At 38.8% G+C, this 13,594-nt stretch overlaps 3 protein-coding genes across 3 annotated transcripts; 1 reads left to right on the plus strand and 2 right to left on the minus strand.

Moving 5' to 3' along the window:
* Positions 1-655: 655 nt before the first annotated feature.
* tmem167b (transmembrane protein 167B) lies at positions 656-3,796 on the minus strand. The gene is made up of 3 exons (XM_026168382.2): positions 3,654-3,796; positions 2,821-2,952; positions 656-1,726 (listed from the first exon to the last, which is right to left on the minus strand). The coding sequence occupies exons 1-3, from the start codon at positions 3,661-3,663 to the stop codon at positions 1,644-1,646; spliced, it is 225 nt and encodes a 74-aa protein (XP_026024167.1). The 5' UTR covers positions 3,664-3,796; the 3' UTR covers positions 656-1,643.
* A 2,102-nt stretch (positions 3,797-5,898) lies between these two features.
* LOC113021721 (protein FAM107B) lies at positions 5,899-8,804 on the plus strand. The gene is made up of 5 exons (XM_026166433.2): positions 5,899-6,022; positions 7,198-7,231; positions 7,416-7,572; positions 8,295-8,436; positions 8,568-8,804. The coding sequence occupies exons 1-5, from the start codon at positions 5,999-6,001 to the stop codon at positions 8,667-8,669; spliced, it is 459 nt and encodes a 152-aa protein (XP_026022218.1). The 5' UTR covers positions 5,899-5,998; the 3' UTR covers positions 8,670-8,804.
* A 2,153-nt stretch (positions 8,805-10,957) lies between these two features.
* Positions 10,958-12,713, minus strand: b3galt6 (UDP-Gal:betaGal beta 1,3-galactosyltransferase polypeptide 6). The gene is made up of 2 exons (XM_026166435.2): positions 12,417-12,713; positions 10,958-12,125 (listed from the first exon to the last, which is right to left on the minus strand). The coding sequence occupies exon 2, from the start codon at positions 12,113-12,115 to the stop codon at positions 11,096-11,098; it is 1,020 nt and encodes a 339-aa protein (XP_026022220.2). The 5' UTR covers positions 12,116-12,125; positions 12,417-12,713; the 3' UTR covers positions 10,958-11,095.
* Positions 12,714-13,594: the final 881 nt, after the last annotated feature.

A 13,594-nucleotide genomic window follows, 5' to 3' on the forward strand; every position in this document is an offset into this window, starting at 1 on the left:
AAATATACCCCACCACATTACAACACCAGCAGCCTGGAATACAAGTCCAAGGCAGGATGGATCTTTGCTTATATTTTTAAAATCAAATTCTGACCGTACCATCTGAATAATGCAGCAGGAACTATGATTCCTCATACTAGGCGCCATCTTTCCAATCTTATATTGCCAAACTTATAACATCTGGTGTGGTGTTCTGGTGCTGTAGCTCATCTGCTTCAAGGCTCCATGTATTATCTTCTGTTGGTTGTAATGAGTAGCTTTTTGAGTTATTGTTGACTAGCCACCAGCTCAGTCCAGTCTGGTAATTCTCCTCTGACCTCTGGTATCAACAATTCATGTTCACCCAGAGAACTGCCACTCACTGGTTATTCTTTAGACCGTTTAGAGAGAATAGTCTGAAACATGAGGAAAATCCTAGCAGATCAGAAGTTTATGAAATACTCAGACCAACCCATTTGGCAACATGCTACTTCTTCTCACTCAGATGGCGGGTTTGAACTTCAGCAGTTCACTTTGACATGCTTCAATGCATTAAACTGTTGCCATGAGATTGGCCAACTAGATATGTACATTTAACATTTGAACAGGCATATTTAATAAAGTGGCTAATCCGTGCAGATAAACTTTTTTTAAAGACAACAATACATAGAAATTGTATGATCAACATTTTACTTAAAATTGCATTGCATTCCCTCCCAAAACAATCTCTTCTTTTGAGAATAGAAATAATGTGACAGAAATGAAGTCGTAACAGCAGTATACATTTAAAATGGCATGAGAAGCACCATCCCTATTTGGCATTGCTTGTAAGTCTTCAAGCAAGACACGGCAAACACATTTTTGCAAAATTTTGAGATATGCCTCATCTGTTGCAGGTACTACTCGTTTCTCCAGAGTTTTGACAGAATTTTAATTACAGTCTAATGTGTGACATTTAAAACATGTTTTCCAGTATACATTTTGATAACAAAGTATATACAACATACACTTATTTAAAATCTGTATTTTTCTAACCTAAAAAATGTTAACATGGGAGATCCAAAAAAGTAAATAAAAGTGTACACATGGACATTTTTATATATTAGCTTTTATCTTTCCCTCCACCACTGACAGAAGAAACAAACAAACAAAAACAAAAAAAGAGTTGCTGGGCATGAGCAGAGTTGATCATTTTCACTTTGATCACATGTAACCTCTAGCAAATAACTAGCGTTATGTTTATTTCCAAATATACACAGGTAGGCTATTTTTAAGTTGTATACAGGTGTAAGGTATAATGCACACACAGCCCTTCAATCTTCTGCATCCTTCAGTATTAATTATTACGTGGGGTGGATGGAGACGTCAGACAGTACTACCCAACAACAGAATGTTACCATGTGACCCAGCACTCTCCCTCCACTGAAATAACTGTGGAGTACTTCACATCTGTAGTGCATACATAATATTAAGGTAGAAGCTGTGTACCCAGTCATCAGAAGGGGGCAGCACTGACTTCACTTTCACATGGGTCCAAAGGTCCAGCGGGGGTTCATCAGTCATAGAATCCAAAAGGTGTCCCAACAACAAGGATTAAAACGTGACCGCAGAGATGAGTCCATCCCCTCTCTGAAAAGTTTGTCCTTTCCCATCTAGCCTCACCATCATTTTAAGAAGACAATGTAGAAGGCCATGGCCAGGCAAGATACTGCCACAGCGATGTGAAGCCTTGTCCCAATTACTGCAGCTGAGAACGAGATAAGATGAGTTAAAACAACAAGAAAGCATCAGACATAAAGTCAGATCTTGAGCTGAAATATCAGTGGATATTGTGACATACTACATTATCTGGAAATTCAGTCATTTTTGCTTAATCTGACAATATAAGTGCATGAGAAATGAAGGTATTACATCAAACTGGAAAAGTTCTTCCAGTCAAATAGTACAATAAAGCTGGCCTTGCATTTATTTCCCTTTGTTTATAATGACATAATAAAACTGTAAATGCCAAACAGCTGAACTGTTATTACCTTTACTAACAAAACCCTAAACTACAGGCAGTTTTTGTCCTATTTGCAGCGCTTGTGTGTTCATGTACGAATTTGTTATTATTCTTTTTTTTTTTAATCTCCATTATATCTCTGTATATAGTGAGAAGGCAAAAATGGCTGTACATTAATATCAAACATATAAGTAATAAAAACACATTTTTCATTGTTGTTCTTTATAAGCTACACATTCATTGTATAAGACAAAGTAATCAATTGCATGCACTATTAATGTAATTCTTTGAGATATACTTATTAACAGATATGTATGACAATATTCCAATGTGCCACACCACTAAAACTAGTTTAACAAAAATGCATATACAAACAACATCATACATTGTAACAAAGATGTAATGTTGCCATTTGTTTTGAGATCAGCCACTACATATAATTTTTAATATGCAGTGTAATACGTAATATGTAGTTTAATCAATAATTTGGAAGGATTTAAGAGTTAAATAAATCCCAAAACCTATATAAATATTAATAATCCTGTAACCCTAGACAGTTTATGTAGTATATTTCATCCAGATTGATTGATGCTACTAGGAGGACATGCATACATACACTATGATCATTATAGTAAGAAGATGAGGAGTTCTGAGAGAGAGGGACCAGTATTTGTGATCTATTTATTATCAACCAACCTTGCGTGTTGTCATTGTTTAATTTAAATAATATATGTACAAGAGTGCAAGACAAAAAAGAAAGCAGCAGGCTGCTAATATTAAGCATATAAAAAAGAAAAGGGGGAAGTCATTGTGTCTGAATCATACTACATCATACTTACCTTTGTAGAACACACCCCACACTCCTTTTTTCTCTGACAGCAGCCAGTTGTTGAGGCGAGGCACCTTTTTGAGGTATGCACAAGTGCAGATAAAAAGCAGCCCGAAGACAAGGATGCCATCGAATGAATAAACTATGGAAAGGGAAAAGTGGCATTGCATGCACTTATTATATTAGAGAATCTAAGAGCACAGAGTAACAATCACTCACTTCTGTTCAGATACAACCAAATACACTCTTAAATGCAGCACAGCCTCCAAAGAGGTTTGCTTTATAAGGAAGCAAATATTGACATTGATCAACCACTAACTCCAAGCGTCATATTAATATAGTATGCAAAACAAAACTATGGATGTCACCGTCTGATTTCCTCTCTGTAGTTACCATTGAGACAAATATTTATGCCAGTGGTGAAGCATACATGTATATTTTGCCTAACAGTGAATGTTTTTCCTTTGACCAAACTGTGCTGTTGCTGCTTGTTGTCTACCTGGCTATCCTGAATTTTTTTTGTAGCATTAGCCACAGCCACACACAAGTCAAAGCCTGATAGCATAGATACGTGTAACCTTACAAAAAAATAGAAGCTAGGAAGAGGTTCATACTAAACACAGCAGGCTTTGTGACAGTACTGTTATTTAATAGAAAGACAAGTACTATAGCACTGTAATATGTGACGAGTTTGTTTTGGTGCTAACAGAGTGGCAGTGCTGCCCAGGGCCACGTCTACAACTAGCCTAGCCTCAACTAGCCTCAATTCCAAGAAGTAGCTTAACTTCATGTCCCGCTTGTTGTCGACAAGTTCTAGCGAGTTGGAAAACACGGAAAACCTACCATTTGTCATATTCGCAGCTTTCTCTTTGACGATGTTATATGACGGTTTGTTCCTCTAAACTAGCATTCCATCCTAAATTTTAAAGTAGAGATATTATGCAGTCACTCGGCTGACATTTCCGTTTCCCTGACTTAAAATCTTCTTCTACGCTTCACACTGTTGCTGTTCAGTTAGCGTTAGTGCCACCTACTGGCATATTTGATTAAGAGCTCAAATTTACAGTTTTAAACGCCCCTTTAAACTTGTAATCAATTAGGATGTAACTAGAAGTTTTTACTTGTGGAAATCGGATTTATATTTTTCAAAATACGAAATGAAAAATTACAATTTCACTCACCCATCAAGTTCGACTTCTTAAAATTAGATTTAGATATCCCCAATTGAATTTCTTGATTGATATCTGTAATGCAAAGAGAAACATCTACAACACTGCAACTACTTTCAAATTGAGCTTTTAAATTATGATTTCATTTTTTAAGGGAAAACCCCTATCCAAAGCTGACCCTATGTGAAAAAGTAATTGCTCACCATTGTTAAATTGTGAATTAACTGTGATTACCCATATGTTTTGGAAAGGTGAGTTCAGTTTCACAAGCCACACACAGGCCTGATTATTGGCAAACCTGCTGAATCAATAAATCAGTTAAACAGATTCACATCATGCCCTGATCTCAAGAAAAGATGAAACTTTCAAGGACTTTGAAAACAAAGTCATTGACAGTCAATCTGGACAATCAATTTCTAAGGCTTTGAAACTCCACCAAACCATGCTGAGAGCTGTGTTGCAATATGAAATGTGGCTGGTCTATTAAAATTACTCCAAGACCACATCACATCAACACCTTGTGCAGAAAGTCATAAAATAATCCAGAACAACATTGAAGAACTACAGGGTTCATGATTCAAGGTCAGAGTTCATGATTCAACAGTAAGAACGACACTGTGCAAAAATATCAACCATGTAAGAACAAAGGTCTTGAGGATCCCCAAGACTCTAGAAAAATATTCTGTGGCCTGGTGAGAGTTTGGGTCCTGTATTTTGTATTTACTTGGGTGACCTTTGTCTAATATTAAAATTTCATGTGCTTACCGAGTACCTCTCTAGTTCTTTGATGTAGGGATAAAATCACTTAAATAATATTCTACAAACTTTCTCATAAACTCTTCTTAATGCAGCACAACCAAGGCAACAAAGCTGAGAGATATTTGTAAACATGATAAGCTCTAACCTTGTGCTTCTACAGAGAGGTAATAAATTATTATAGCACAGCACAAGGCAGGTTTTTATTGGTTGTTTCTTGTGGCCAGCACACTGCTCCCTGTAGGGAAATAATATGGGTGGAATGTCGAGGCACAATGAACAAGCTGGAGAAAAAGGCTGACTTTGCTGCAGCTGTAAACCTGGACGCACCTTATGCAGCAGCAGAGGGAAGGATGAGGATTAAAGTGAGCTTCCACCCACACTACAGTGAGCTGACATCATTTGCCCCCGTCAAATAAATCAATTACAAGAAAGCTTCAGTCAGATTTAGGCAGAGTGGCATCACAGTGCTTAACACATGATGTGAAAACCTGAACAAAAATAAAAAATTATGTATATATGTAAAATACATAACACAAAACATTAAAAAACATTCTTAGTTGAGAATTAGAGGTGCAAGTCAGCCTCTGAAGCACATAATGTGTGGCTTTACTGATGAGAAAACCATGAGTCCAGACTCGGTGATGTTTGAATATCCTAGACATGGAAAAGACAGAAATGTTGTCACGGTGACAACATATAGACACCTATAAAAACACACTTGTGTTGCACAGATGGGTAATCCCTACATTTCTACACTCACTGGCTCATTGTGTCAGTCTTAGATTAGCCTGTTTTTTACTTTAATTAAATGTCTTATGCTTATATATTTAATAATATATTTAATGAGGGTAGGGTAAAAGTATGCACCTTAACAACAAAGAAAAATGCATTATAGACTCATAGGTTTAACAATTTAATGTGAGCGTTGAATATTCCCATCACTGTGTGTAATAACAGAGCAAAAGACACAAAAAGCCATCTTTATTTTGCTGGCAGTGTTTTTTCATTATTGCTATAATGAATTGCCCTAATCCCTGCATATGCTGCTGCTCTGAGACAACAGAAGTTTCTCCCCTGAAGGAAACAAAGAGTCATAAGACAGTTAATGAGATTTGATAGCGTGGCACCTGTTTGATCATCTGCGCTCCGGCTGCAGAGCACGGGGCACCCCGCTCTCAAAAACAAAGCCGTCCTCCTCCTCCGGTGCATTCGTCTCTGAGGAACACAGCTCAGCAGTCTCTCCTTTGCATCTGTTCATCAATGCTTCTCCACCCGACCACCCAGGTAAGGCGGTTTCATTGATCGCTTTTGATTAGTGAGTTCTTATTAAATGGAAAACCATATAAGGAACAACTGAATTAATTATTTGGATTATAGATAAAGATATCTATCAAAAGTAAGTGCATGTGAGTTACCACCCTGGTGTATGGAAGCATATTTCTGCCAAATAAATAAATAAATAAAATATATAGAGATATAAAATAATTATATCTATTAGTTTTTCTTATTTTGAGTTAGGAGTCACAAAATTCACAAAATTTCAATTTATTAAATCGACTTACTTAAATTTTGAGAAACCTAACTCAAAAAATTTAGATAGTTAAGATTTTCACTAATGGATGGAAAATTATGTTTCTTTATTTGGCAGAAGCAAGCATCAATACTAACCAGTTACTTCTTTACTTCTTCATAATTCATTTGGCAGCTGCATAGTTCATGTAGCTAAACGTGATCATTTAAATTTGGCAACATCTTTGTAGGGTCATTACTTTACAATAGAAAGTGCCTGGAGGCGACTGTTGTTGTCAGTCGGCCCTATGTGAAGAAAATTGAATTCAACTGAATCGAACTCGAGTTCAGGTTCAGGATTTGAAATTAAAATTTATTATTTATCAGTTATACATGTCTGCTGCCTGATGAACACTGGTTTGTAAATTATTCTACAGTTAAGCGGCGTAGGATCAAAGAAGTGTGAACTTCATCCTACTCCTTTTTGATCATGTAAATTTTGTGATATATAAAGTTAGTCATGGCATCATAATGTTTTTTTCTTTTAATTTTTTTATTTATTTACGTGTTTGAAATTAAATAGTGAATCTATCAATTATGTTTATATTTAAATGCCATATTATACAATTTATATGTATTTAAGAGTTTTTGGGGGGGTTGTTTTCCCTTTAACAGGAAGGGTGTCGAGCTTTTGCATTCTTAGCTAAAAAAGGTGTCACGCAACTAGATTTTACAGTTTAGATTGCATAATAATAATCATCCTAAATTTAGGCTTCAATTGATTCACACTAGAGAAATCTATTTACCTTTTTGGTGATTTAAGAATATTTAATAACCAGTCTGACTTTATTTTATCAAATGTTTAAATATGCTCATATGCACATTTTTACATTTTGTTTTGTTTGTGTTGAACTTCATAATTCACATAATTACCCCTGGTTTTCATTCAGGTACCACATAAAATGGGCATCCACAATAAAAGAGGTAAGATTAAAGTTTGATGAAAGTGAAGCTCATGGAGTTTGAGTGAATCTAAAGAAACAAACGAGCTTCACTTCACGTGATAGAAACTAGTTTTAGTTTACTTCATGAATATCTTGCTGTAAACATAGGCTGTAGTATTGTGTACACTGAATAAATTGCACTGGCTTGTTATCATGTGTATCAGGCAGACGTCAGTGCTGGATGGTCCCATCTCACCAGGTGACTGAAAATCAACAACAGGAGGACAGTGACCTCATTAAACCCAGAAAGCTGCCAAATCCCGTCCTGGCTTCCCACCAACACAGAGCTCTCCATCAAGAGCTGCTATTCTGCCACAGACGGTGAGAAAACACTGACACAGGTAGCAGGCGCTGTTCACAAATGTTACTCCGCATTGTCTACTTGAGAGTTCTGCACTGAATTGTTCTTCATGTTATAGTACCTTTACTAAAAACACTCTGAGTTGCAGTATTTTATTAGTGTTCAAAGATTTGTCCGTTGGAGAATCCTCTTATTTAACCTTTTTCCCGCTGGCTGGAGTTGTGGCAGCCGTGGATTAGCAGTATGCTTAGGTGGCGTTTAATGTGGATCAAGTCAAAAGTTAAATGCCCATTTGACCCCTGCTGAGGGATCAGCACTGAGCACTGAGTGTTCTCGCTCTCAAGTCTGAGAAAGAACAAAATAATCAATGTAACACAATCAACGACATTTGTGGTGCTTAAACAAGATTTCTATTAAACTTTCATTTATATCTTTATTTCACACTTGGTTCAATAGTTTCAACAGTTTTGTCCTTTCATACACACAAACCATGCTTTCCCTTGATATAACATTGCAACCATGCGTGAAAAGGAGCAGGTAGAAGAAAATAAAAGTTTTATTAACTATAGACACCCATCTACTGTATATACCTACACAAAACAAAGGATTTGTTGCATTAATGGTAACCTTTCTGCACTTACTCATAAGAACCACATCAGGAATTCAATGTTATGGTCTTCTTGTTTGTCTTAATCTAGAGACACGTCTTCTATCAGTTTTTTTTTTTTTATTGTGCCCTCAGAGGTGTACTGCCAAGAAAAAAGCCAGAGCTGCTGTGTGTCCTCGAACAAAAACAGAGACAGAAGAAAAACCAGGAGCTGGCTCTCCACCCTCCCTCTGACTTGGAGGTGAAGCTACGTATACGGCAGCAGAGAATGCAATTTGTAAGTACTCAGATTTTTTTTAAAAAGATGCAGGGAATTCTACAATAATGCGTATACTTTTTGAATATTTGCATGCCAACTAAAATTGAATCGTTAGAGAGGACATCCAACAACACATATCTGTCTTGCAGTACGAGCTGGAGGAGAAGAAGAGGAGCGAAGGTCTGAAGAATGTGCCAGAATTTATTCGTGTGAGACAAACACTGAAGCACATCGCAAATCCTTCCCTGTGACGATTCGAGAAAATCTGCACATACCGTTAACGTGAAGTCCAGACAGATTCTTGTTGATACTGTAAATTGAAAGGAACACGATCCTTGAATGAGAACTGTTTGTATTTCAGAAGTGTTCAAGTGTGCCGACTCATATAAACTACAGTAGTTATGAGTTGCAAAAAGGCTCCTCCAAGCTTCACAGTGGGGAGAAAAAAAAAAAAATCAATTTTGCTACATTTTACATTTGAGCGGGGAAAAAAATCTTTTAAAATGAATGCCATGGGTAAAGATTTCAGCCAATAGAACCACTGCTACCAGGTAAAGGACCACAGCCACATTGATCCTTTTGTTATGATGCAAATGCAGCCTTTTGCTTACCTTGGGCAGACTTCATGTGGTTACATGCGGCTCAGGTTACTCTGACATATACCACCACCGAACTTTGCATTGTTGCAGACTGAGCACACAGTCTCTTTGCTTGGCACACGCTGACACAGCAGGATGGCGAGATGACGAGGCCCGCCACAGTATAAGAACTTCTAAGGACCAGTTGAAGGACGACAACAAAAAGCCCAAGATGTTGCCCCAGGCTCCAAAATCCCCAGATCCCAATTTAACTGAGCATCCTGGACATGTGTCCTATATGCTGCTGCCACACGACCTTCCCAGAGGTCCCGTGTCTCTATAAACAACAGATCAACTTTAGTAGCAAGAGAGAGGGCCGTGGCGTGTTGGCACATCAGTTTTTCAGTATTAATAAAGCAGCATTATATTCTTAAATCTTAGCAGGACCGGCCTTTTGTAGAGTTCTCCATTATGAATGCATTTGGCTGTAATTTGCCCCTTTAAACAACTGATGTAAAAGATTTACATGACAAGAATAATTTATTTCTTTTTTTAATAAAACATCCAGGGGCAGCTGACCATTTACATATTTATATATATATAAAAAAAAGTGACAAACACTTGAATTGCATTGAATTAAAATCTGCTACTGACAACACTGAGAAAGAGTCATTATTCACAACAATGTAACAGCAGTCATAAAAAAAAAAAAAAAAAAAAAGAGCTTAAATGTTGCCCTTTGTGCAGCAGTCTTCATTTTTAAGCGCTCCAATGTATCTTACCCCTTTGATCAAAGCTGCTGTACAGATTTCACAAGTTTTGGGAAACAGCCACTGACATCACAAAGGTGGGTTTCCGTTCGGGAGGCTAACATCAGAGAAAACAGACAACGGATAAATAACGATTGAGAGAAATTAAAACAAGTCTTCATGCTTAAAAAAAGTGACTCAGTGCCAGCCGGTAGTCGACTCCCGCATCCGTGTTGTGTTGCAAACAAAACATTCAGATTTATGCCTCTGTACAGTAAAATATCCACGCCTGGACTTTAGTGCTCTATCAGAAATGTAAGTACCATAACGGAATTCTCAAACAGGTTCCAACATGAGGAAAAAAAAGAAGTCCTGCCGAATCCCACATGTTCGCCCATTTTCTCTGAGACACGCAAAACCTTGAGCGCCATCGATCGTAAACAAAAAGTCAATCTACGACTTTTGCAAATTTTCTCAAACATATTTTAAATACAAACTGTATCCATGAGCAGCGACCACACCCACTGCAAGCCCGTCCAAACTCAATACCAGTGTGTCATGTTTGCCGCAGAATAAAATAAAAGAAAAAAGGTAGACATCAACAGAATCAACAGAAGGGTAACGATCTCCTGTCTGGGTTTTTCTTGTACTAGCTACTATACTGTAATAACTTTAAAGCATATCTCATATATGTAGAAAAAGGTCCAACAGGTTAAGAGAACATACAGACACTGAAAAGAAGTAGGCAGAAGGTGATAAGGTTAAGCACTTACAGTAAAACCGAAGGGGCTCAACAACGAAGCAGGATTGAAGATGGCTTCTGTTAAAATACTCGAGGAGCAATATCTCTTGACGGTTCACGCCAAGCCGTAAAACTGATACCCGACATCGTACTTCAAGCTGTCGCTCTGATTTAAATGGGTGATTTTAGCTCTATAACCACATAAAAGTGAGTATTAATGTGTGGAGCCCCCAAAAGAGTGTTTGAAACACAGCTTTTGATTTGTGAAAATGTGAATCTCTTCGTTCATGGCTTTTTCTCCATCCAAACCCTCACAACCACAGCTATAACATGTCAAACCCACACAAAAGGGAAATGAAACTAATTGTAGGTTTAGAGCTCCTAAAGCTGCTTTAACATGAGCAAACAAAAATAAAATCAAAAAACAGTGAATTGCACCCTTTTTGTGTTTTCACAAATGCTACAATTTGTGTGTCTTGTATCAGTTAGGTGACTTTAAACGGTCTAACAATGGAGACTTGGTGGAAAGGAAAAATCCGATAACATTACTGACTTTGACGACATGACTATAGATATAAAGCGAACTTCAGCCTTTTAGAAAACAATGATTACGGGATCCCATCCTTTCTTTGGCAGCACTGTGAGGGTGGCACACTCCAGTCATACACGTAGGACAGACGCAGCTTGACTTCCTCCTTGCAGAGCTTGCCATCGCGCTGCAGAGTCTGATGTTTTTCCAACATGTCCTCCAAGCTCTGCTTATGCGTCACCAGGTATTTGTTGTTGCAGCCACGTGATTTGTACTCTGTGTCAAAGCGTGGGTCATGTGTCCGCCGGATGTCTACCGGTGCCAGCCACGCACCCAACGACACGTCCTCGCTCTGCCACGTCTTGAAGTATCTTGCATTAAGACGCACATAATGCACCAGATCGGCCGAGAGCACGTAGCCGCCGCCCAGCGCGTAGGGGAGGTAGTAATCGCACAGCTCCCACGAGCTTTCGCGCCACTTCCCCGCCGATTTCACCCGGCCTCTGCCCGAGAAGAAGCCCCAGTACAACCGGTTGGGCTCCTTCCCCTTCAGCTCCTCTTTGAGGAGGTCCAAGCGAGCGAATGTGTCGTCATCTGCTTTCAGGACAAACGTGAACTGCACGTTCTGGTCCAGCCAGGTGTACATGTGCAGCAGTTTGAGGGTCAGGTTCTCGTAAGAGTCTCGCAGGTCGGGCAGTAAGAGTAAGTCCTTGTGCCGCCCTTGCTCCGTGTTAAGATTCTGAAGGTCCTCACTGGAAAGGCCCTGTGTTCCTACTACAAACATGGCCAGAACATCAGAGTCCCGCTTGGCAAGCCAGGTGCTGCGGATAATACTACGTCGCTCCGTGTACTTCGGTCCTGTTGTGATGAGGACCACGAGAAATGCTGACAAGTCTTTGGATGCGGAGGGAGGATTCTGTTGCGCTGGGCGGGACTGAAAACCGATGGCTTGGGGGGCTCTGCCAGGAGGATCGGGGTGACCCTGTTTTAGGGTTTCTGATGTGCATTTTGCTAAGAAGACCAGAACTACAGCAAAGCTGCAAACTGTGCCAATGACCAGCGCTGTCTTGTGGCGGCACACCAGACGAAAGAGATTCATGATGCGGACTCTGGGGTGAAAAAACAAAAGAGGCAAAATATATCAGCTTTATCATCACGAATTATAACTGTCAAACATAAATATGAACAAGTATAGTTAAAGGGGAATGAGCAAAGAGCTTTTGCGTCTTTCTGTTTTCACGTAGATGCTTTAGCAAAGTAACCTCAGCTCTTTCACTCACCCATGATTCTGCAGCACCAACTGGTTTCTAAGCTTAGTAGCTTAACAGTACACACACACACACACACACACAAATGCAGTAACCAGTTATGAACTGAATTGAAGAGAATTTGTTAGTTACCTTAGCAAATGAAAGCGTGTGTCTGTGGTGTGAACGGTACAGCTGGAGCGGACCACTGATAGCAGCTTTGCAGAGCTAGCGTTAGCTACCGAGACCAGACCATCTGCGCACTTTGTAAGCTCACTGCGCGGTATGCAAACGCAGAAAGACAGCTCATATTGGAAGGAAGGATGGAAACTTGGTCTTTTCACTGGGTCAGTCTGGGTTACAATAAGCAGCCTCTGTCATTCACCGTTCAGAGATCCGCACACAAGGTATCAATGCAATCACTGTCTACCTCCAAGTAGTGTCACTTACGGGTCTTCGTGACGCAGGGGAAACGGAAGTGAACCTCCGCCCCCCAAAATAGAGGTTTTAAAATGGCGAAAAGATAGGTTTATATTGACAAAGATTTCATTTAATTTTTATTCTTAAAAATGAGCATAAGCAAATAGACAAACACCACAACTCAATGTTGCAGTTTTTTTTTTGCCAAAAACGGATAAAACACAATGATTACAGTAATATAAAACAACACAAAAAAGAACAACAAAAAAAATAGCTGCGAGATCTAATTTTGCCACTTGTGATAATAAAGAAAAAATCTCAAATTAAAGCAGACTGAAGAAAATTGAGTGCTGTGAACAGCTGTAAACTAGAGCATGCGCAGTAGTCATTCTCCAGCTTGGAGCCCAGACCGGATGTTGTTATGTTTACTTCAAAATATAAGCATGCAAGTCCTTTGGCAAATTAAAGATAATCACAAACCTCAAATACTAAGGCTGTCATTATTGGGTCTGTGTGAGGTAGAGCTCGGGAGGATACCAGGAGCTATCAGTGATGGGTGACCTGACCACTCAGTTATTAACCACTGAACAATGCAGCTTTAAAAGACTGCTGCTAGTTGTTCCTTCATCTACACTGCTGTGAAAAGTATTTCATGTTTATACGTACACTATTCAGACCATATATATATATATTGTATTAGACAAAGATTACCCGAGTACATACAAAATACAGTTTTGAATGATAATTTCAAAGGAAAAAGGTTGTCCAAACCCTGTGTGAAAACGTAATTACCCCCTAAACTTAATAACTGTTTGTGTCACCCTTCGCAGCAAGAACTGCAGTCATGAGTCTGTGATAACCAGCAATAAGTCTTTCACATCACTGTGGAGGAATTTTCTCCCACGCTTCTT

This window comes from Astatotilapia calliptera, chromosome 5, assembly GCF_964374335.1.
Source record: "Astatotilapia calliptera chromosome 5, fAstCal68.1, whole genome shotgun sequence".
Taxonomy (NCBI): domain Eukaryota; kingdom Metazoa; phylum Chordata; class Actinopteri; order Cichliformes; family Cichlidae; genus Astatotilapia; species Astatotilapia calliptera.